The sequence below is a fragment of the Protopterus annectens genome, chromosome 2.part1 (genome assembly GCF_019279795.1).
Source record: "Protopterus annectens isolate FY-2018-M chromosome 2.part1, PAN1.0, whole genome shotgun sequence".
Taxonomy (NCBI): domain Eukaryota; kingdom Metazoa; phylum Chordata; order Ceratodontiformes; family Protopteridae; genus Protopterus; species Protopterus annectens.
The window spans coordinates 1,525,665,926-1,525,691,949 of record NC_056729.1 but is presented as its reverse complement, the minus strand read 5'-3'; the positions used below and the strand labels follow the sequence as shown (position 1 = coordinate 1,525,691,949).

At 34.6% G+C, this 26,024-nt stretch overlaps 1 protein-coding gene across 3 annotated transcripts in view; it reads right to left on the bottom strand.

The window, feature by feature from the left end:
* MMEL1 (membrane metalloendopeptidase like 1) overlaps positions 1-26,024 on the bottom strand; it is a 1,737,390-nt gene that overhangs the window by 317,342 nt on the left and 1,394,024 nt on the right. For all 3 annotated transcript variants that reach the window (XM_044062979.1, XM_044062980.1, XM_044062978.1), the window contains exon 16: positions 6,175-6,278. In XM_044062979.1, the coding sequence (XP_043918914.1) occupies positions 6,175-6,278 (104 nt within the window). The remainder of the gene's footprint in view (positions 1-6,174; positions 6,279-26,024) is intronic.

The following is a 26,024-nucleotide window of genomic DNA, read 5'->3' as shown; positions in this document are numbered from 1 at the left end:
CAAGCAGTGGTGAGAGGAGGATCTAAGGTCAACAGTGACACAGCTGGTGTTGTAATGCAGAAGTCTAAGAAATCATTAAAGTAAGGAGTGCAGAAAGAAGAGTGATATAGAAAAGGCAGACCAAGCTAAAAAGGAATACTGACAGCTAAGTGAGTAGTCACAATAGTAAAGAACACGTTGGTTGAGAAACTCTACCAGATATTGGAAAGTGCCTCAGCAGAAGGCACAGAGAGCCTTTATCAGGTTGCAAAGCAATCACGGAAAGATAAAGAAGATGGTTGTCACACACCATCCATAAGGTATTCCAGCAATGATCTACTCACCATTCTAGAAGACATCAAATGCAGAATGGAATGTGTACTTTGAGATGTTCTGAATGAAGAAAACACCACAAAACCTGTAATGCCCGAGGCACAGCCTATGATGAAAGAGGAAGAAGATGAAACCCTAGAAGAAGTATGATGTGCTAAGGAAAATGAAGTCCAGGAACAGTGGCAGGCTAAGATGAGGGGCAGTCAGATATGATAAAGATGTTGGGTACAGTAGGGGAGAAATGGCTCCTGAGGGTATGCCTCACAGCATGGAGAGAAAGGCATATCTCATATGACTGGAGAATAAGCATTTTACTGCAGGTGTGCAAGAACAAAACAGACATTTAGAACTGTGTGCAATATAGAGGAAGACTCCTGTCACACTGCATTAAAGTGTTAAAGAGGATGACTGATAAATGAATAAGCAGATTATTATATGATGAGAAATGAGCAGTTTGGATTCAGATTAGGATCCAGTACAACCTACCCAATCTTTTAAGTTAGACAGATAGTGGAGAAGGATTTGGAGATAGGGAAAGTGTCCAAATCATCATTCCTATATATGGAGAAAGTATTAGGCAAAGTCCCAAGAAAACTGATTTAGGCAGTCCTGAGATCATTTAAAGTCATGGAATACTAGCAGAATTAGTGCAGGCTATGTACAAGGAGTCAGTAAGACAAGTGCCAACTGTATCTGGACTAACAAAGGGGTTCCCAGTGAGAATTGGTGTCTATAATCATTCAGCTCTGAACTGATGAACTATGTTAGCAAACAGGTTAGAGGGAAAGATCAACAAATTTTCTGTATTTAGACCATGTGGCACTACAAGTAGACTATGAACAGGAACTGTTAGGGTACTAGAATGCAAAACTGAAGCTATCTGGAATGAACCTACTTGCATAGAAGACAGTGGTTATGGCAGCAAATGGGAGACATCTAAAGAAGCTGAAAACTGAGACAGAATAGAAAATAGTGGAACAGGCTAACAGCTTCAAGTATGTAAGAGATGTGGTTAAGTTAATTGTGGATTATAATAGGGATGATTTGGGCAGCCACTCAGGGCCCATGATTTCAGGGGGCCCACTACATCAGTAAAACACATGGTTGCTTAAAATAATTTTGTTTCATTCAGTATGCAAGCTAACTTGTTTAATTAGCTTGGATGCTGAATTTAACAGTTCTGATCTTTATACATTTTTTAAATAATGTTTTCAAAAGCCACCATAACTATTTATTTATTTATACTTGGGTGGCTGAATCTGTTTGTGCATGCATATTATGTGCCTCTGAGTGCTTTCCTATGATAATTAGATGCTGGGAAGAGATAGAATAGCAGCGAATGGTGGAAGGTTTGAATGGTGAAGGTGGAAAACTGGGTACATTAGAATTAGTAGATAGTGGTTGGACTGCAGCATGCTGACTGTAAGTATTTCTTAGTTGTAAAATGAGCAACAGAATGTTCATGGAGATAGGGAGATAAAGACTAGGAATAATTTAATACTACTCAGCCCCTTCTGTTGTAAAAATGAAAAATGTCTTTACTTAAGAAAGAGGGAATTATTTTGTCTGGTATACATTTGGCAGTCTCTGTGAATGTATACGAGATAAAAGAGTACTTTTCTTCTTGACTAACATTTTTTTTTTATTATTTTAGAATGTAAAGTGTCCAGAAGTACTTCATAATATTTGTTCTCCATTTCAAATGAACAGAGTCCATTTTGTTTTCTTTTGATCTTTGGCCACTTTTACCTGTTATTTTTGTTCTGAAAACCATCTCTGATTTTACAGAGTATCTCTGCTTTTTTTTGCCTTATTTCTGGTTTGTTCCTTATAACATTTGTGAATTGCCGTCACTAAATAATGACATATGTTAAGAGTTTCAGACTTCATAACCTTCAGTAAATATATGCAAATGCATGCATGCATGACCTGTTATTATAGCAACTAGCTTTGTCCCTAGGTTATGCTCTAAGAGTTTGAAAGGTGGGGTGAGGGGGTGGAAGCTGTCTATGGATTAAAGTAACTCTGTGTTTGCTCTGGATTTGTAGGGATAGTGTATGTTTGTGTGAAGTAAATTGGAATGCTTATGATTATTGCTTGTGTCTAATGAGAACTGACAAATAGCTCTCAAGTGTTCCTGATTTTGCAGAATAGTCCTGATTTTTGGCTCATATTTTTATTGGTTGGTCATAAAACATAACTTCAAAAGTTAGAAAAAATGTTCAATTCTGACTACTTTCAAGGATCACTATCTCAGTAATTGTTGGTTTGCTGGCAAAGCACTGAGGATTACACTCACTACATAACAGACATCTGTGTTTCAGATTTCATAGCTTTCAGAAAATGGATCATTATACCAATACTGTTATTTTATCAACTTTCCGAGTATATAAGAGCAATAGGTGGAGAGGTATTTTTTACCATGATTAAATGAGAAATACACAGGTAAAGTGGCTATAACTGTTGGGTGGGGATGGTGGTTTGGATGTCTGTGGATGAAATTTAACTTACCCTCTTGGTGTTTGCTCAGTTTAAACAGACTGGGTTTGCAGGACTAGTGTTCCTTTTGTGTCATAAATTAGAATACTTGGGTTATTGTGCACTTGTGTGTAACAAACTTGAAATACATTATTGTATCCATAATTATTTATGTATTTCTACCATAATAAGATGACTAAGGTGTAACTAACATGACTATAATTAGTTAAGTACTTTACTATGGTGATTAGGCATTGCAATTACACTTTTGAGCTAGTCACTGTCAAAACGCTATAACTAATGGTACAAATACTGTTAGAATATAATGACAGCATACTGAATGGTCTTTTTTGGTTTAACACAATCAGTGAAGATAAATCCAAAAGAACATGTGCATTAATGTGTTGTCCAAAAATTGTGTGGGGGAGGGTGAGGTGGGGGGGTGTTGCAAACTGCTAAGGGCCCAAGGTACATTTAATCTGCCACTTGACAAAGGAGAAGGATAATCTGAGGGAGGATATCTCAGCTAGAATCAGAGTTGCTACAACCAACTAGCAAAAAGTGTCAGGGGGCACTGAGTAACAAAAGAATGCCAAAGAAGCTGAAAAGTAAGGTGTCCAAAACAATGTTTTTACAAGGATGTGTCAATGGCACAGGAACCTGAGCAATGAAGGTAGAACATCTGACAATGCTTGAGGAGATGGAGATGAAGTTCCTGAGATGGGCAGCAGTTTGCATACTGTGGGAAAGATGAAGAAAGAAGGACATCAGAACAGAAGCCAAAGTAGCTCCATTTTTACATAAAGTCAAGGAGAACAGATTATGGTGGTTCAGTCATGTGCAAAAACAGTAGAAGGAAATTTGGTAAAGAAGATCTGAGACAAGCAGGAAGAAGGCAATAGGAGACAATAACATTCAGCCAAGAGATGGAAGGAATGCAAGCGAGAAATGCATGATGTTGAAGAATGTAGGAGGGTGGCTATTTATTGAAAGATGTAGTGATTGTTGACATGACACTCCAACCTTATGTAGAAATGGGGAAAATGGGATGAATTATTATGCTAAGGTGTATGTATGTATTTGCTGTACAGGCTAATATGTAACCTAAGGTTTGGTTATTTTTTTTCTTTGAATCTGTCTGGGGTCATGACTGAAAAGGATCCTTTGACAAGCCCACCATGTTTCAAATCAATCACTCAATCAATTAATCAATAAATAAATAAAATTAAACATGTTTTAGTTATCCATGTTGTTTTTTATGTGTATGCTCTAAAGTAATACTTGAAAATTTTCAGGTCTTGTTTCGTATACCTTCGCACTTGTGAGAAGGGAATGTATATAACAAAAAAATAAAAATAAAAAAAATACGGTAGCATGCTTACATATTCACAGCAAAGTTAAAGAAATCAAACCAGTAGGTCTAATGAAATGAGTTCAGAAATCTCACTTTCACTGAAACTGCATTATACAATTTATTACTGTAAACATTAGTTGCATTGAATATGATACCTTGGAGCTTTTCGCCAATGGCCTGTACTGAAAAAGTGTTCCTGTGCCGAGTCAGAATTATTTCCTGGTAAAGAAATGTCAGTATATAAATAACTCTCAGAAGATTCTAATACTAATTACCTCTCAACAGATAACATAACCTTCAACTTCTGAGCCTTAAAAATAATAGCAAAGGGTCAGAAAGAAGAGCACTTTCTTATCTTTCACACAGAAGGTCTTTATATACTAGATGCTATATGGTTAGTGGTAGTGAGTCTTCGTATAGGTTTAGATTATGTATTTACTAAAGTTATGTGCTCATAAACAGGATTTTATTTTCTGGGGCATATCATAAATCTCAGAGGACCAAGGCCAAGTCCAAAATCATAATGCTATGCATACATCATAGCAGTTGAGAGGTATGACAAATAGCACACCATGCTGTTTCCTAGTAAGTGTGATATACCAGCTAACAGACCTCCTCGTTAAATCATTAAACTATTCAACCCTCACAGCATCTCAGTTGAATATGTACAAGCACTTGAGAACAGCTCTAGTTGTTCTACATGAGGGATGCCCCATCGTGGACCATGGCAACTATAGACCTATCAGCTTCACCAGCATTATTTTCAAGAAGATGGTGCACATCACCATGGACTTCACAAACAAGGACATAGGGGACCTCCAATCCCGAGACCCAAATCAATTTAAATTTGTATAAGATTCATCATGGTCTTTAAACTTACTTGTTTTCTTTGCGTCACTGAACACTAGATCAAGTTAAACGTTTACCTTGATTTAGCTAATACTTTTGACACTATATTCCACCATGACATCATTGACAAAGTGGTCAAGCTCAGTGTTAATCCTTCCATAATCCATAGGATTGACAACTGACTATCAGACAACAATTTTTTACAGTAAAAAGCACACTATCCTCCAAGAGACTCATCACCACCCCTAAGAGTAGACCCAGTAGTCGGGTATTTTGGGATGTATGTAGACAGTATCTTAGCTTTTGTCCAACATGTGTTTGAAGTAGTAAGGAAATTATTCAGTTTTGCTCAATTTATAAGCAAAGGTATGGAATGTAGGCCAAAGGAAGACATCATTACACTGTATTCAGCTGTTATCATGTCCATCATTGAATAAAATGCCCCTTTGGTATGTACCTTACAGGCACATGCAACAACGGGAACATCCACAGAGGTTCCTCACAAGAAGGAATACAGAGCATTAGCAACATATTTTACGTGGACCTTCTCAAAGTTTTATTTCTATACACTCTCTCCTGCAGACTGTTGAAGGACGATCTATGTCTGGTATAAAATGCATCCCTGGATCCAATCCCATTCTGATGGCCCTTTTGAATATCTGCAAAACAAATGGCTTCAGAACTATTCAGAATTCATATCTATACAGCAATGGATTCAGGGACTTAAACCATACTTGCAACATAAATAGGACATGCTGGTAGGACAGGTATGTGTCTCAGAAAATACCCCTTCTCTGGAAGAGGCTTTCCCAGTCATGTACTTCCCTGCCCCCTTTTCAAGCTTTTCAAGCTTAACCTTGATCAGTGGATGGGAAATTGAAAATTCACCTCTGCTCTGTCAACTTTGTCTCTAATGGATAGAGACAGCCTGCAAATTCTTGACCATCCATGCCCTAGTTTACACATACCCCTTAAAATAACCTCTAGGGCTCTATATCTTATTCGATAAATTTGGGATGGATAGCTGGACTTAAGGTCCTTGTTTTCAGTAGCATAATATACAGTTATGATATACACGTATGAATCCATGAACCTAGGAAACAACTAGACCCTTTACCGATATTCGTTAAGTGCAGATTTTTAGTTGCAATAACCACAAGACAGCTAAACAAAGCACTTACGTGTCTTGATCCACTCTTTCTCTCAGCTTTTTTAGGCTTTTCTGTGCCCCGGCTCTCAAGTTCTCTAAGGTATTCTCAAAGTACTTGTTCTCACTGAAATGCAGCTAAAGAACGAAAGAAACGCACAAGAAAAATATTTCTATTTATGGTAACAATTCTTTTTTCTGACATAATTGTGACTGCTAGCTGTTAAGCAAAAAAATGAAATGCAAAAATACAAACTGTGACAGTTCCAATAACAGGCTCAACTTAAAGCATCATTTTCAGTAGTTTGTGGTTCTTACTTTGCAAATGCTCAAAGTATATGGAATAGAACCCAATAACAGTGGCTACAGCATTTGGGAGAGATATTTATGTACTGTAACTTTTAAGGTTCTTAGTTCAGTGCAGAAATTAGAACAGAAAAGGAAACTCCGTACTTCTGATGGGATGCAGTATATAGGTACATCAATTCACATTTATGCATTGTAGTATCAAAGGTTCTTAGTTTGGAACAGAAATTAGAACTGAAAAGGAAACACAGTCCTTCTGAAGAGATGCAGTATACAAGAACTGGTGTTTGTTATTTATTTACTATTTGGTAACTAACGAGGTAGGATGACAGGTCCAAAGACCTTTTTCAGCCATGACTCAAAAGTACAGAAAAACAGCAAGCATGAATAATCATATCATTACAAATTATTAACTTGGAATCACATTATTAATAACCTGACTTACAACACAAGGAAAGAAAAACAAGTGTCTGGAACTGAAATAAAGTTGGAGTGCTACAGGAAATAAATACTGCCACTCCCAGTAATGCTATTCAACCAAAGAAATCTCATTAGGATGTTGGCGTACTTATGCAGCAAATAGAAATGTGACATTTCTTTTGCAGAGAAAAATAGAAAGTAAGCAGCTCCACTTTCAGGAATGCTGCTCAGCTGGGGAGCTCTGGATCCTCATCTTATAAATGGGAGAATATTTACTGAAAGGCTGAAAATGTTATATAATATATATTGACTTATAAAGAATAGGAAGTATCTTTAATAAATAGACACACACACACACACACACACACACACACACACACACACACATACACACATACACACACACACATACACACACACACACACACACACACACACACATATATACAAACACACCCACACACACCCACACATATGTATCTATATATATATATATATATATATATATATATATATATATATATATATATATATATATATAAAATACAAATCAGAGGTTCAATGTTTTGAAATTTCGAACGTATAGAAAAAATAAATCTAAAACATGAAAACTTCTTATTTCACATTTTTGTAGGGGGGCAAGCCCTCCTGCACCCCCACAATCCTGCTACTTAAATATACCAACTCTGAGATCACACTACAGTGAAGAGAACAGTAAATTTCCTGTTCCACACTATCTGGCAATCTCTATTCATAAGGTTCAATATTTGAAGACTTGCAACCATGTTGTGGGGCACAGACTGAGATTATGAATAAACTCTGAGCTTTGGCCCGCTAAGACCTACATGAAATCAACTGGACGCATAAGTGAATTTAAGTAAATATTTATCTGCACTTTTTTCAAATAATACAGCATTTAAATTGATTTATTTGTGTTGCATTGAATACTATCTAGCTGGAAGTTGTGGCTCTGTTTTTTTCAATTAATGCTTGTTATAATTCCTGCATAGCCAGTGATAAGTGGGGGTAGTTCACTTCATTGTTATTCGGTTTCTGCCTTATATAAGTGGTACATTTTGGATTATTTTCTGCTTAAACTCTGAACTTTGGCCAGCTAAGACCTACATGCAATCAACTGGATGTATAAGTGAATTTAAGTAAATCTTTAGCTGCACTTTTTTCAAATAATACAGCATTTAAATTAATTTATTTGTGTTGCATAGAATACTATCTAGCTGGAAGTTGTGGCTCTGTTTTTTCAGTTAATGCTTGTTAGAATTCCTGAATAGCCAGTGATAAGTGGGGGTAGTTCACTTCATTGTTATTTGGTTTCTGCCTTATATAAGTGGTACATTTTGGATTATTTTCTGCTTAAACTCTGAGCTTTGGCCAGCTAAGACCTACATGCAATCAACTGGATGTATAAATGAATTTAAGTAAATCTTTATCTGCACTTTTTTCAAATAATACAGCATTTAAATTGATTTATTTGTGTTGCATTGAATACTATCTAGCTGGAAGTTGTGGCTCTGTTTTTTCAGTTAATGCTTGATAGAATTCCTGCATAGCCAGTGATAAGTTGGGGTAGTTCACGTCATTGTTATTTGGTTTCTGCCTAATATAAGTGGTACAATCTGGATTATTTTCTGCTTAAACTCTGAGCTTTGGCCAGCTGAGACCTACATGCAATCAACTGGACGTATAAGTGTATTTAAGAAAATCTTTATCTGCACTTTTTTCAAATAATACAGCATTTAAATTGATTTATTTGTGTTGCATTGAATACTATCTAGCTGGAAGTTGTGGCTCTGTTTTTTTCAGTTAATGCTTGATAGAATTCCTGCATAGCCAGTGATAAGTTGGGGTAGTTCACGTCATTGTTATTTGGTTTCTGCCTAATATAAGTGGTACAATCTGGATTATTTTCTGCTTAAACTCTGAGCTTTGGACAGCTGAGACCTACATGCAATTAACTGGACGTATAAGTGTATTTAAGAAAATCTTTATCTGCACTTTTTTCAAATAATACAGCATTTAAATTGATTTATTTGTGTTGCATTGAATACTATCTAGCTGGAAGTTGTGGCACTGTTTTTTTCAGTTAATGCTAGTTAGAATTCCTGCATAGCCAGTGTGATAAGTGGCAGTAGTTCACTTCATTGTTATTTGGTTTCTGCCTTATATAAGTGCTACATTTTGAATTATTTTCTGCTTAAACTCAGCTTTGGCCAGCTAAGACCTACATGCAATCAGCTGGACGTATAAGTGAATTTAAATAAATCTTTATATGCACTTTTTTCAAATAATACAGCATTTAAATTGATTTATTTTGTTGCATTGAATACTATCTAGCTGGAAGTTGTGGCACTGTTTTTTTCAGTTAATGCTAGTTAGAATTCCTGCATAGCCAGTGATAAGTGGCAGTAGTTCACTTCATTGTTATTTGGTTTCTGCCTTATATAAGTGCTACATTTTTAATTATTTTCTGCTTAAACTCAGCTTTGGCCAGCTAAGACCTACATGCAATCAGCTGGACGTATAAGTGAATTTAAATAAATCTTTATATGCACTTTTTTCAAATAATTCAGCATTTAAATTGATTTATTTTGTTGCATTGAATACTATCTAGCTAGACGTTGTGGCTCTATTTTTTCAGTTAAGGCTTGTTAGAATTCCTGCATAGCCAGTGATAAGTGGGGGTAGTTTAATTCATTGTTATTCAGTTTCTGACTTATATAAGTGGTACATTTTGGATTATTTTATTTATTTATTTGCAATTTGATTACCTAGGAAGTCCACCTGGCCAAATTGACCCATTTTCAGTGGAGGCCCGGGGAGAAAAGCTCCAAACTCCAACATGCAGTATACAATTTAGATACAAATGATAGTTAATATTAAAGATCTTATGTAGAATAGTTACTCATAAATGCATTCAATATCATGCATAATTAACAAATTCATGAAGGTAGGGATCACACAGTTTCATTTGAGGAAAAAGATATATGGGTTAGTGGAAAAGAGTTTACATACAAACTTTAAGAAAATGTAAATATATTTTTACATACACACATCAACAGTATAATGCTATTTACAAGGTTGGGTGTGTGTGTGAGCTGGTAGGTAGAGAGTGAGGAGAGAGAAGCTATAGAAATTGTTGAGAGCTTATATAGGCTCATAGGAAGATAACTATGAGAGTTGTAGAGCTTGGGAACCAGAACGAGAACCCCCGTGGATTAAGTTGGGTGAAGGCAGGTACATTTCCATTTAGTGGACAGGTGTTTGAATAGTTGGGTTTGAAGTTTTCTGAGTTTGGTATGGTTTTCTGCTTAAACTCTGAGCTTTGGCCAGCTAAGACCTACACGCAATCAACTGGACGTATAAGTGAATTTAAGTAAATCTTTATCTGCACTTTTTTCAAATAATACAGCATTTAAATTGATTTATTTGTGTTGCATTGAATACTATCTAGCCGGAAGTTGTGGCTCTGTCTTTTTCAGTTAATGCTTGTTAGAATTCCTGAATAGCCAATGATAAGTGGGGGTAGTTCACTTCATTGTTATTCGGTTTCTGCCTTATATAAGTGGTACATTTTGGATTATTTTCTGCTTAAACTCTGAGCTTTGGCCAGCTAAGACCTACATGCAATCAACTGGACCTATAAGTGAATTTAAGTGAATCTTTATCTGCACTTTTTTCAAATAATACAGCATTTAAATTGATTTATTTGTGTTGCATTGAATACTATCTAGCAGGAAGTTGTGCCTCTGTTTTTTCAGTTAATGCTTGTTAGAATTCCTGCATAGCCAGTGTGATAAGTGGGGGTAGTTCACTTCATTGTTATTCAGTTTCTGCCTTATATAAGTGGTACATTTTGGATTATTTTCTGCATAAACTCTGAGCTTTGGCCAGCTAAGACCTACATGCAATCAACTGGATGTATAAGTGAATTTAAGTAAATCTTTATCTGCACTTTTTCAAATAATACAACATTTAAATTGATTTATTTGTGTTGCATTGAATACTATCTAGCTGGAAGTTGTGGCTCTGTTTTTTCAGTTAATGCTTGTTAGAATTCCTGCATAGCCAGTGATAAGTGGGGTAGTTCACTTCATTGTTATTCAGTTTCTGCCTTATATAAGTGGTACATTTTGGATTATTTTCTGCTTAAACTCTGAGCTTTGGCCAGCTAAGACCTACATGCAATCAACTGGACATATAAGTGAATTTAAGTAAATCTTTATCTGCACTTTTTCAAATAATACAGCATTTAAATTGATTTATTTGTGTTGCATTGAATACTATCTAGCTGGAAGTTGTGGCTCTGTTTTTTCAGTTAATGCTTGTTAGAATTCCTGAATAGCCAGTGATAAGTGGGGGTAGTTCACTTCATTGTTATTCAGTTTCTGCCTTATATAAGTGGTACATTTTGGATTATTTTCTGCTTAAACTCTGAGCTTTGGCCAGCTAAGACCTACATGCAATCAACTGGATGTATAAGTGAATTTAAGTAAATCTTTATCTGCACTTTTTCAAATAATACAGCATTTAAATTGATTTATTTGTGTTGCATTGAATACTATCTAGCTGGAAGTTGTGGCTCTGTTTTTTCAGTTAATGCTTGTTAGAATTCCTGAATAGCCAGTGATAAGTGGGGGTAGTTCACTTCATTGTTATTTGGTTTCTGCCTTATATAAGTGGTACATTTTGGATTATTTTCTGCTTAAACTCTGAGCTTTGGCCAGCTAAGACCTACATGCAATCAACTGGATGTATAAGTGAATTTAAGTAAATCTTTATCTGCACTTTCAAATAATACAGCATTTAAATTGATTTATTTGTGTTGCATTGAATACTATCTAGCTGGAAGTTGTGGCTCTGTTTTTCAGTTAATGCTTGTTAGAATTCCTGAATAGCCAGTGATAAGTGGGGGTAGTTCACTTCATTGTTATTTGGTTTCTGCCTTATATAAGTGGTACATTTTGGATTATTTTCTGCTTAAACTCTGAGCTTTGGCCAGCTAAGACCTACATGCAATCAACTGGATGTATAAGTGAATTTAAGTAAATCTTTATCTGCACTTTCAAATAATACAGCATTTATATTGATTTATTTGTGTTGCATTGAATACTATCTAGCTGGAAGTTGTGGCTCTGTTTTTCAGTTAATGCTTGTTAGAATTCCTGAATAGCCAGTGATAAGTGGGGGTAGTTCACTTCATTGTTATTCAGTTTCTGCCTTATATAAGTGGTACATTTTGGATTATTTTCTGCTTAAACTCTGAGCTTTGGCCAGCTAAGACCTACATGCAATCAACTGGATGTATAAGTGAATTTAAGTAAATCTTTATCTGCACTTTTTTCAAATAATACAGCATTTAAATTGATTTATTTGTGTTGCATTGAATACTATCTAGCTGGAAGTTGTGGCTCTGTTTTTTCAGTTAATGCTTGTTAGAATTCCTGAATAGCCAGTGATAAGTGGGGTAGTTCACTTCATTGTTATTTGGTTTCTGCCTTATATAAGTGGTACATTTTGGATTATTTTCTGCTTAAACTCTGAGCTTTGGCCAGCTAAGACCTACATGCAATCAACTGGATGTATAAGTGAATTTAAGTAAATCTTTATCTGCACTTTCAAATAATACAGCATTTAAATTGATTTATTTGTGTTGCATTGAATACTATCTAGCTGGAAGTTGTGGCTCTGTTTTTTCAGTTAATGCTTGTTAGAATTCCTGAATAGCCAGTGATAAGTGGGGGTAGTTCACTTCATTGTTATTCGGTTTCTGCCTTATATAAGTGGTACATTTTGGATTATTTTCTGCTTAAACTCTGAGCTTTGGCCAGCTAAGACCTACATGCAATCAACTGGATGTATAAGTGAATTTAAGTAAATCTTTATCTGCACTTTTTTCAAATAATACAGCATTTAAATTGATTTATTTGTGTTGCATTGAATACTATCTAGCTGGAAGTTGTGGCTCTGTCTTTTCAGTTAATGCTTGTTAGAATTCCTGAATAGCCAGTGATAAGTGGGGTAGTTCACTTCATTGTGATTTGGTTTCTGCCTTATATAAGTGGTACATTTTGGATTATTTTCTGCTTAAACTCTGAGCTTTGGCCAGCTAAGACCTACATGCAATCAACTGGATGTATAAGTGAATTTAAGTAAATCTTTATCTGCACTTTTTCAAATAATACAGCATTTAAATTGATTTATTTGTGTTGCATTGAATACTATCTAGCTGGAAGTTGTGGCTCTGTTTTTTCAGTTAATGCTTGTTAGAATTCCTGAATAGCCAGTGATAAGTGGGGTAGTTCACTTCATTGTTATTTGGTTTCTGCCTTATATAAGTGGTACATTTTGGATTATTTTCTGCTTAAACTCTGAGCTTTGGCCAGCTAAGACCTACATGCAATCAACTGGATGTATAAGTGAATTTAAGTAAATCTTTATCTGCACTTTTTTCAAATAATACAGCATTTAAATTGATTTATTTGTGTTGCATTGAATACTATCTAGCTGGAAGTTGTGGCTCTGTTTTTTCAGTTAATGCTTGTTAGAATTCCTGAATAGCCAGTGATAAGTGGGGTAGTTCACTTCATTGTTATTTGGTTTCTGCCTTATATAAGTGGTACATTTTGGATTATTTTCTGCTTAAACTCTGAGCTTTGGCCAGCTAAGACCTACATGCAATCAACTGGATGTATAAGTGAATTTAAGTAAATCTTTATCTGCATTTTTTCAAATAATACAGCATTTAAATTGATTTATTTGTGTTGCATTGAATACTATCTAGCTGGAAGTTGTGGCTCTGTTTTTTCAGTTAATGCTTGTTAGAATTCCTGAATAGCCAGTGATAAGTGGGGGTAGTTCACTTCATTGTTATTTGGTTTCTGCCTTATATAAGTGGTACATTTTGGATTATTTTCTGCTTAAACTCTGAGCTTTGGCCAGCTAAGACCTACATGCAATCAACTGGATGTATAAGTGAATTTAAGTAAATCTTTATCTGCACTTTTCAAATAATACAGCATTTAAATTGATTTATTTGTGTTGCATTGAATACTATCTAGCTGGAAGTTGTGGCTCTGTTTTTTCAGTTAATGCTTGTTAGAATTCCTGAATAGCCAGTGATAAGTGGGGGTAGTTCACTTCATTGTTATTTGGTTTCTGCCTTATATAAGTGGTACATTTTGGATTATTTTCTGCTTAAACTCTGAGCTTTGGCCAGCTAAGACCTACATGCAATCAACTGGATGTATAAGTGAATTTAAGTAAATCTTTATCTGCACTTTCAAATAATACAGCATTTAAATTGATTTATTTGTGTTGCATTGAATACTATCTAGCTGGAAGTTGTGGCTCTTTTTTTCAGTTAATGCTTGTTAGAATTCCTGAATAGCCAGTGATAAGTGGGGTAGTTCACTTCATTGTTATTTGGTTTCTGCCTTATATAAGTGGTACATTTTGGATTATTTTCTGCTTAAACTCTGAGCTTTGGCCAGCTAAGACCTACATGCAATCAACTGGATGTATAAGTGAATTTAAGTAAATCTTTATCTGCACTTTTTTCAAATAATACAGCATTTAAATTGATTTATTTGTGTTGCATTGAATACTATCTAGCTGGAAGTTGTGGCTCTGTTTTTTCAGTTAATGCTTGTTAGAATTCCTGAATAGCCAGTGATAAGTGGGGGTAGTTCACTTCATTGTTATTTGGTTTCTGCCTTATATAAGTGGTACATTTTGGATTATTTTCTGCTTAAACTCTGAGCTTTGGCCAGCTAAGACCTACATGCAATCAACTGGATGTATAAGTGAATTTAAGTAAATCTTTATCTGCACTTTTTTCAAATAATACAGCATTTAAATTGATTTATTTGTGTTGCATTGAATACTATCTAGCTGGAAGTTGTGGCTCTGTTTTTTCAGTTAATGCTTGTTAGAATTCCTGAATAGCCAGTGATAAGTGGGGGTAGTTCACTTCATTGTTATTCGGTTTCTGCCTTATATAAGTGGTACATTTTGGATTATTTTCTGCTTAAACTCTGAGCTTTGCCCAGCTAAGACCTACATACAATCAACTGGATGTATAAGTGAATTTAAGTAAATCTTTATCTGCACTTTCAAATAATACAGCATTTAAATTGATTTATTTGCGTTGCATTGAATACTTTCTAGCTGGAAGTTGTGGGTCTATTTTTGTCAGTTAATGCTTGTTAGAATGCCTGAATGCCAGTGATAAGTGGGGTAGTTCACTTCATTGTTATTTGGTTTCTGCCTTATATAAGTGGTACATTTTGGATTATTTTCTGCTTAAACTCTGAGCTTTGGCCAGCTAAGACCTACATGCAATCAACTGGATGTATAAGTGAATTTAAGTAAATCTTTATCTGCACTTTTTTCAAATAATACAGCATTTAAATTGATTTATTTGTGTTGCATTGAATACTATCTAGCTGGAAGTTGTGGCTCTGTTTTTTCAGTTAATGCTTGTTAGAATTCCTGAATAGCCAGTGATAAGTGGGGGTAGTTCACTTCATTGTTATTCAGTTTCTGCCTTATATAAGTGGTACATTTTGGATTATTTTCTGCTTAAACTCTGAGCTTTGGCCAGCTAAGACCTACATGCAATCAACTGGATGTATAAGTGAATTTAAGTAAATCTTTATCTGCACTTTCAAATAATACAGCATTTAAATTGATTTATTTGTGTTGCATTGAATACTATCTAGCTGGAAGTTGTGGCTCTGTTTTTTCAGTTAATGCTTGTTAGAATTCCTGAATAGCCAGTGATAAGTGGGGTAGTTCACTTCATTGTTATTTGGTTTCTGCCTTATATAAGTGGTACATTTTGGATTATTTTCTGCTTAAACTCTGAGCTTTGGCCAGCTAAGACCTACATGCAATCAACTGGATGTATAAGTGAATTTAAGTAAATCTTTATCTGCACTTTCAAATAATACAGCATTTAAATTGATTTATTTGTGTTGCATTGAATACTATCTAGCTGGAAGTTGTGGCTCTGTTTTTTCAGTTAATGCTTGTTAGAATTCCTGAATAGCCAGTGATAAGTGGGGGTAGTTCACTTCATTGTTATTCGGTTTCTGCCTTATATAAGTGGTACATTTTGGATTATTTTCTGCTTAAACTCTGAGCTTTGGCCAGCTAAGACCTACATGCAATCAACTGGATGTATAAGTGAATTTAAGTAAATCTTTATCTGCACTTTCAAATAATACAGCATTTAAATTGATTTATTTGTGTTGCATTGAATACTATCTAGCTGGAAGTTGTGGCTCTGTTTTTCACTTAATGCTTGTTAGAATTCCTGAATAGCCAGTAGTAAGTGGGGTAGTTCACTTCATTGTTGTTCGGTTTCTGCCTTATATAAGTGGTACATTTTGGATTATTTTCTGCTTAAACTCTGAGCTTTGGCCAGCTAAGACCTACATGCAATCAACTGGATGTATAAGTGAATTTAAGTAAATCTTTATCTGCACTTTTTTCAAATAATACAGCATTTAAATTGATTTATTTGTGTTGCATTGAATACTATCTAGCTGGAAGTTGTGGCTCTGTTTTTTCAGTTAATGCTTGTTAGAATTCCTGAATAGCCAGTGATAAGTGGGGTAGTTCACTTCATTGTTATTTGGTTTCTGCCTTATATAAGTGGTACATTTTGGATTATTTTCTGCTTAAACTCTGAGCTTTGGCCAGCTAAGACCTACATGCAATCAACTGGATGTATAAGTGAATTTAAGTAAATCTTTATCTGCACTTTCAAATAATACAGCATTTAAATTGATTTATTTGTGTTGCATTGAATACTATCTAGCTGGAAGTTGTGGCTCTGTTTTTTCAGTTAATGCTTGTTAGAATTCCTGAATAGCCAGTGATAAGTGGGGTAGTTCACTTCATTGTTATTTGGTTTCTGCCTTATATAAGTGGTACATTTTGGATTATTTTCTGCTTAAACTCTGAGCTTTGGCCAGCTTAGACCTACATGCAATCAACTGGATGTATAAGTGGGTTTAAGTAAATCTTTATCTGCACTTTTTTCAAATAATACAGCATTTAAATAGATTTATTTCTGTTGCATTGAATACTATTTAGCTGGAAGTTGTGGCTCTGTTTTTTAGTTAATGCTTGTTAGAATTCCTGAATAGCCAGTGATAAGTGGGGTAGTTCACTTCATTGTTATTCTGTTTCTGCCTTATATAAGTGGTACATTTTGGATTATTTTCTGCTTAAACTCTGAGCTTTGGCCAGCTAAGACCTACATGCAATCAACTGGATGTATAAGTGAATTTAAGTAAATCTTTATCTGCACTTTTTTCAAATAATACAGCATTTAAATTGATTTATTTGTGTTGCATTGAATACTATCTAGCTGGAAGTTGTGGCTCTGTTTTTCAGTTAATGCTTGTTAGAATTCCTGAATAGCCAGTGATAAGTGGGGGTAGTTCACTTCATTGTTATTCGGTTTCTGCCTTATATAAGTGGTACATTTTGGATTATTTTCTGCTTAAACTCTGAGCTTTGGCCAGCTAAGACCTACATGCAATCAACTGGATGTATAAGTGAATTTAAGTAAATCTTTATCTGCACTTTCAAATAATACAGCATTTAAATTGATTTATTTGTGTTGCATTGAATACTATCTAGCTGGAAGTTGTGGCTCTGTTTTTTCAGTTAATGCTTGTTAGAATTCCTGAATAGCCAGTGATAAGTTGGGATAGTTCACTTCATTGTTATTCCATTTCTGCCTTATATTAGTGGTACGTTTTGGATTATTTTCTGCTTAAACTCTGAGCTTTGGCCAGAAAAGACCTGCATGCAATCAACTGGACGTATAAGTGAATTTAAGTAAATCATTATTTGCACTTTTTTCAAATAATACAGCATTTAAATTGATTTATTTGTGTTGCATTGAATACTATATAGCTGGAAGTTGTGGCTCTGTTTTATTCTTTTAATGCTTGTTAGAATTTCTGAATAGCCAGTGATACTTGGGGTAGTTCACTTCATTGTTATTTGGTTTCTGCCTTATATAACTGGTACATTTTAGATTATTTTCTGCTTAAACTCTGAGCTTTGGCCAGCTAAGACCTTCATGCAATCAACTGGATGTATAAGTGAATTTAAGTAAATCTGTATCTGCACTATTTCAAATAATACAGCATTTAAATAGATTTATTTCTGTTGCATTGAATACTATTTAGCTGGAAGTTGTGGCTCTGTTTTTTAGTTAATGCTTGTTAGAATTCCTGAATAGCCAGTGATAAGTGGGGTAGTTCACTTCATTGTTATTTGGTTTCTGCCTTATATAAGTGGTACATTTTGGATTATTTTCTGCTTAAACTCTGAGCTTTGGCCAGCTAAGACCTACATGCAATCAACTGGATGTATAAGTGAATTTAAGTAAATCTTTATCTGCACTTTTTTCAAATAATACAGCATTTAAATTGATTTATTTGTGTTGCATTGAATACTATCTAGCTGGAAGTTGTGGCTCTGTTTTTTCAGTTAATGCTTGTTAGAATTCCTGAATAGCCAGTGATAAGTGGGGGTAGTTCACTTCATTGTTATTCGGTTTCTGCCTTATATAAGTGGTACATTTTGGATTATTTTCTGCTTAAACTCTGAGCTTTGGCCAGCTAAGACCTACATGCAATCAACTGGATGTATAAGTGAATTTAAGTAAATCTTTATCTGCATTTTTTCAAATAATACAGCATTTAAATTGATTTATTTGTGTTGCATTGAATACTATCTAGCTGGAAGTTGTGGCTCTGTTTTTTCAGTTAATGCTTGTTAGAATTCCTGAATAGCCAGTGATAAGTGGGGGTAGTTCACTTCATTGTTATTTGGTTTCTGCCTTATATAAGTGGTACATTTTGGATTATTTTCTGCTTAAACTCTGAGCTTTGGCCAGCTAAGACCTACATGCAATCAACTGGATGTATAAGTGAATTTAAGTAAATCTTTATCTGCACTTTCAAATAATACAGCATTTAAATTGATTTATTTGTGTTGCATTGAATACTATCTAGCTGGAAGTTGTGGCTCTGTTTTTTCAGTTAATGCTTGTTAGAATTCCTGAATAGCCAGTGATAAGTGGGGGTAGTTCACTTCATTGTTATTCGGTTTCTGCCTTATATAAGTGGTACATTTTGGATTATTTTCTGCTTAAACTCTGAGCTTTGGCCAGCTAAGACCTACATGCAATCAACTGGACGTATAAGTGAATTTAAGTAAATCTTTATCTGCACTTTCAAATAATACAGCATTTAAATTGATTTATTTGTGTTGCATTGAATACTATCTAGCTGGAAGTTGTGGCTCTGTTTTTTCAGTTAATGCTTGTTAGAATTCCTGAATAGCCAATGATAAGTGTGGGTAGTTCACTTCATTGTTATTTGGTTTCTGCCTTATATAAGTGGTACATTTTTGATTATTTTCTGCTTAAACTCTGAGCTTTGGCCAGCTAAGACCTACATGCAATCAACTGGACGTATAAGTGAATTTAAATAAATCTTTATCTGCACTTTTTTCAAATAATACAGCATTTAAATTGATTTATTTGTGTTGCATTGAATACTATCTAGCTGGAAGTTGTGGCTCTGTTTTTTCAGTTAATGCTTGTTAGAATTCCTGAATAGCCAGTGGGGGTAGTTCACTTCATTGTCATTCGGTTTCTGCCTTATATAAGTGGTACATTTTGGATTATTTTCTGCTTAAACTCTGAGCATTGGCCAGCTAAGACCTACATGCAATCAACTGGATGTATAAGTGAATTTAAGTAAATCTTTATCTGCACTTTTTTCAAATAATACAGCATTTAAATTGATTTATTTGTGTTGCATTGAATACTATCTAGCTGGAAGTTGTGGCTCTGTTTTTCAGTTAATGCTTGTTAGAATTCCTGAATAGCCAGTGATAAGTGGGGGTAGTTCACTTCATTGTTATTTGGTTTCTGCCTTATATAAGTGGTACATTTTGGATTATTTTCTGCTTAAACTCTGAGCTTTGGCCAGCTAAGACCTACATGCAATCAACTGGATGTATAAGTGAATTTAAGTAAATCTTTATCTGCACTTTTTTCAAATAATACAGCATTTAAATTGATTTATTTGTGTTGCATTGAATACTATCTAGCTGGAAGTTGTGGCTCTGTTTTTCAGTTAATGCTTGTTAGAATTCCTGAATAACCAGTGATAAGTGGGGTAGTTCACTTCATTGTTATTCGGTTTCTGCCTTATATAAGTGGTACATTTTGGATTATTTTCTGCTTAAACTCTGAGCTTTGGCCAGCTAAGACCTACATGCAATCAACTGGATGTATAAGTGAATTTAAGTAAATCTTTATCTGCACTTTTTTCAAATAATACAGCATTTAAATTGATTTATTTGTGTTGCATTGAATACTATCTAGCTGGAAGTTGTGGCTCTGTTTTTTCAGTTAATGCTTGTTAGAATTCCTGAATAGCCAGTGATAAGTGGGGGTAGTTCACTTCATTGTTATTCGGTTTCTGCCTTATATAAGTGGTACATTTTGGATTATTTTCTGCTTAAACTCTGAGCTTTGGCCAGCTAAGACCTACATGCAATCAACTGGATGTATAAGTGAATTTAAGTAAATCTTTATCTGCACTTTCAAATAATACAGCATTTAAATTGATTTATTTGTGTTGCATTGAATACTATCTAGCTGGAAGTTGTGGCTCTGTTTTTTCAGTTAATGCTTGTTAGAATTCCTGAATAGCCAGTGATAAGTGGGGGTAGTTCACTTCATTGTTATTCGGTTTCTGCCTTATATAAGTGGTACATTTTGGATTATTTTCTGCTTAAACTCTGAGCTTTGGCCAGCTAAGACCTACATGCAATCAACTGGATGTATAAGTGAATTTAAGTAAATCTTTATCTGCACTTTTTTCAAATAATACAGCATTTAAATTGATTTATTTGTGTTGCATTGAATACTATCTAGCTGGAAGTTGTGGCTCTGTTTTTTCAGTTAATGCTTGTTAGAATTCCTGAATAGCCAGTGATAAGTGGGGGTAGTTCACTTCATTGTTATTCGGTTTCTGCCTTATATAAGTGGTACATTTTGGATTATTTTCTGCTTAAACTCTGAGCTTTGGCCAGCTAAGACCTACATGCAATCAACTGGATGTATAAGTGAATTTAAGTAAATCTTTATCTGCACTTTCAAATAATACAGCATTTAAATTGATTTATTTGTGTTGCATTGAATACTATCTAGCTGGAAGTTGTGGCTCTGTTTTTCAGTTAATGCTTGTTAGAATTCCTGAATAGCCAGTGATAAGTGGGGGTAGTTCACTTCATTGTTATTTGGTTTCTGCCTTATATAAGTGGTACATTTTGGATTATTTTCTGCTTAAACTCTGAGCTTTGGCCAGCTAAGACCTACATGCAATCAACTGGATGTATAAGTGAATTTAAGTAAATCTTTATCTGCACTTTTTTCAAATAATACAGCATTTAAATTGATTTATTTGTGTTGCATTGAATACTATCTAGCTGGAAGTTGTGGCTCTGCTTTTCAGTTAATGCTTGTTAGAATTCCTGAATAGCCAGTGATAAGTGGGGTAGTTCACTTCATTGTTATTTGGTTTCTGCCTTATATAAGTGGTACATTTTGGATTATTTTCTGCTTAAACTCTGAGCTTTGGCCAGCTAAGACCTACATGCAATCAACTGGATGTATAAGTGAATTTAAGTAAATCTTTATCTGCACTTTCAAATAATACAGCATTTAAATTGATTTATTTGTGTTGCATTGAATACTATCTAGCTGGAAGTTGTGGCTCTGTTTTTTCAGTTAATGCTTGTTAGAATTCCTGAATAGCCAGTGATAAGTGGGGGTAGTTCACTTCATTGTTATTCGGTTTCTGCCTTATATAAGTGGTACATTTTGGATTATTTTCTGCTTAAACTCTGAGCTTTGGCCAGCTAAGACCTACATGCAATCAACTGGATGTATAAGTGAATTTAAGTAAATCTTTATCTGCACTTTCAAATAATACAGCATTTAAATTGATTTATTTGTGTTGCATTGAATACTATCTAGCTGGAAGTTGTGGCTCTGTTTTTTCAGTTAATGCTTGTTAGAATTCCTGAATAGCCAGTGATAAGTGGGGGTAGTTCACTTCATTGTTATTCGGTTTCTGCCTTATATAAGTGGTACATTTTGGATTATTTTCTGCTTAAACTCTGAGCTTTGGCCAGCTAAGACCTACATGCAATCAACTGGATGTATAAGTGAATTTAAGTAAATCTTTATCTGCACTTTTTTCAAATAATACAGCATTTAAATTGATTTATTTGTGTTGCATTGAATACTATCTAGCTGGAAGTTGTGGCTCTGTTTTTCAGTTAATGCTTGTTAGAATTCCTGAATAGCCAGTGATAAGTGGGGTAGTTCACGTCATTGTTATTCGGTTCCTGCCGTATATAAGTGGTACATTTTGGACTATTTTCTGCTTAAACTCTGAGCTTTGGCCAGCTAAGACCTACATGCAATCAACTGGATGTATAAGTGAATTTAAGTAAATCTTTATCTGCACTTTTTCAAATAATACAGCATTTAAATTGATTTATTTGTGTTGCATTGAATACTATCTAGCTGGAAGTTGTGGCTCTGTTTTTCAGTTAATGCTTGTTAGAATTCCTGAATAGCCAGTGATAAGTGGGGGTAGTTCACTTCATTGTTATTTGGTTTCTGCCTTATATAAGTGGTACATTTTGGATTATTTTCTGCTTAAACTCTGAGCTTTGGCCAGCTAAGACCTACATGCAATCAACTGGATGTATAAGTGAATTTAAGTAAATCTTTATCTGCACTTTTTTCAAATAATACAGCATTTAAATTGATTTATTTGTGTTGCATTGAATACTATCTAGCTGGAAGTTGTGGCTCTGTTTTTCAGTTAATGCTTGTTAGAATTCCTGAATAGCCAGTGATAAGTGGGGTAGTTCACTTCATTGTTATTCGGTTTCTGCCTTATATAAGTGGTACATTTTGGATTATTTTCTGCTTAAACTCTGAGCTTTGGCCAGCTAAGACCTACATGCAATCAACTGGATGTATAAGTGAATTTAAGTAAATCTTTATCTGCACTTTCAAATAATACAGCATTTAAATTGATTTATTTGTGTTGCATTGAATACTATCTAGCTGGAAGTTGTGGCTCTGTTTTTTCAGTTAATGCTTGTTAGAATTCCTGAATAGCCAGTGATAAGTGGGGGTAGTTCACTTCATTGTTATTCGGTTTCTGCCTTATATAAGTGGTACATTTTGGATTATTTTCTGCTTAAACTCTGAGCTTTGGCCAGCTAAGACCTACATGCAATCAACTGGATGTATAAGTGAATTTAAGTAAATCTTTATCTGCACTTTCAAATAATACAGCATTTAAATTGATTTATTTGTGTTGCATTGAATACTATCTAGCTGGAAGTTGTGGCTCTGTTTTTTCAGTTAATGCTTGTTAGAATTCCTGAATAGCCAGTGATAAGTGGGGTAGTTCACTTCATTGTTATTTGGTTTCTGCCTTATATAAGTGGTACATTTTGGATTATTTTCTGCTTAAACTCTGAGCTTTGGCCAGCTAAGACCTACATGCAATCAACTGGATGTATAAGTGAATTTAAGTAAATCTTTATCTGCACTTTTTTCAAATAATACAGCATTTAAATTGATTTATTTGTGTTGCATTGAATACTATCTAGCTGGAAGTTGTGGCTCTGTTTTTTCAGTTAATGCTTCTTAGAATTTCTGAATAGCCAGTGATAAGGGGGGTGGGTAGTTCTCTTCATTGTTATTCCGTTTCTGCCTTATATAAGTGGTACATTTTGGATTATTTTCTGCTTAAACTCTGAGCTTTGGCCAGCTAAGACCTACATGCAATCAACTGGATGTATAAGTGAATTTAAGTAAATCTTTATCTGCACTTTCAAATAATACAGCATTTAAATTGATTTATTTGTGTTGCATTGAATACTATCTAGCTGGAAGTTGTGGCTCTGTTTTTTCAGTTAATGCTTGTTAGAATTCCTGAATAGCCAGTGATAAGTGGGGGTAGTTCACTTCATTGTTATTCGGTTTCTGCCTTATATAAGTGGTACATTTTGGATTATTTTCTGCTTAAACTCTGAGCTTTGGCCAGCTAAGACCTACATGCAATCAACTGGATGTATAAGTGAATTTAAGTAAATCTTTATCTGCACTTTTTTCAAATAATACAGCATTTAAATTGATTTATTTGTGTTGCATTGAATACTATCTAGCTGGAAGTTGTGGCTCTGTTTTTTCAGTTAATGCTTGTTAGAATTCCTGAATAGCCAGTGATAAGTGGGGGTAGTTCACTTCATTGTTATTCGGTTTCTGCCTTATATAAGTGGTACATTTTGGATTATTTTCTGCTTAAACTCTGAGCTTTGGCCAGCTAAGACCTACATGCAATCAACTGGATGTATAAGTGAATTTAAGTAAATCTTTATCTGCACTTTTTTCAAATAATACAGCATTTAAATTGATTTATTTGTGTTGCATTGAATACTATCTAGCTGGAAGTTGTGGCTCTGTTTTTCAGTTAATGCTTGTTAGAATTCCTGAATAGCCAGTGATAAGTGGGGTAGTTCACTTCATTGTTATTCGGTTTCTGCCTTATATAAGTGGTACATTTTGGATTATTTTCTGCTTAAACTCTGAGCTTTGGCCAGCTAAGACCTACATGCAATCAACTGGATGTATAAGTGAATTTAAGTAAATCTTTATCTGCACTTTTTTCAAATAATACAGCATTTAAATTGATTTATTTGTGTTGCATTGAATACTATCTAGCTGGAAGTTGTGGCTCTGTTTTTCAGTTAATGCTTGTTAGAATTCCTGAATAGCCAGTGATAAGTGGGGGTAGTTCACTTCATTGTTATTTGGTTTCTGCCTTATATAAGTGGTACATTTTGGATTATTTTCTGCTTAAACTCTGAGCTTTGGCCAGCTAAGACCTACATGCAATCAACTGGATGTATAAGTGAATTTAAGTAAATCTTTATCTGCACTTTTTTCAAATAATACAGCATTTAAATTGATTTATTTGTGTTGCATTGAATACTATCTAGCTGGAAGTTGTGGCTCTGTTTTTCAGTTAATGCTTGTTAGAATTCCTGAATAGCCAGTGATAAGTGGGGGTAGTTCACTTCATTGTTATTTGGTTTCTGCCTTATATAAGTGGTACATTTTGGATTATTTTCTGCTTAAACTCTGAGCTTTGGCCAGCTAAGACCTACATGCAATCAACTGGATGTATAAGTGAATTTAAGTAAATCTTTATCTGCACTTTCAAATAATACAGCATTTAAATTGATTTATTTGTGTTGCATTGAATACTATCTAGCTGGAAGTTGTGGCTCTGTTTTTTCAGTTAATGCTTGTTAGAATTCCTGAATAGCCAGTGATAAGTGGGGTAGTTCACTTCATTGTTATTTGGTTTCTGCCTTATATAAGTGGTACATTTTGGATTATTTTCTGCTTAAACTCTGAGCTTTGGCCAGCTAAGACCTACATGCAATCAACTGGATGTATAAGTGAATTTAAGTAAATCTTTATCTGCACTTTTTTCAAATAATACAGCATTTAAATTGATTTATTTGTGTTGCATTGAATACTATCTAGCTGGAAGTTGTGGCTCTGTTTTTTCAGTTAATGCTTGTTAGAATTCCTGAATAGCCAGTGATAAGTGGGGTAGTTCACTTCATTGTTATTTGGTTTCTGCCTTATATAAGTGGTACATTTTGGATTATTTTCTGCTTAAACTCTGAGCTTTGGCCAGCTAAGACCTACATGCAATCAACTGGATGTATAAGTGAATTTAAGTAAATCTTTATCTGCACTTTCAAATAATACAGCATTTAAATTGATTTATTTGTGTTGCATTGAATACTATCTAGCTGGAAGTTGTGGCTCTGTTTTTTCAGTTAATGCTTGTTAGAATTCCTGAATAGCCAGTGATAAGTGGGGTAGTTCACTTCATTGTTATTCGGTTTCTGCCTTATATAAGTGGTACATTTTGGATTATTTTCTGCTTAAACTCTGAGCTTTGGCCAGCTAAGACCTACATGCAATCA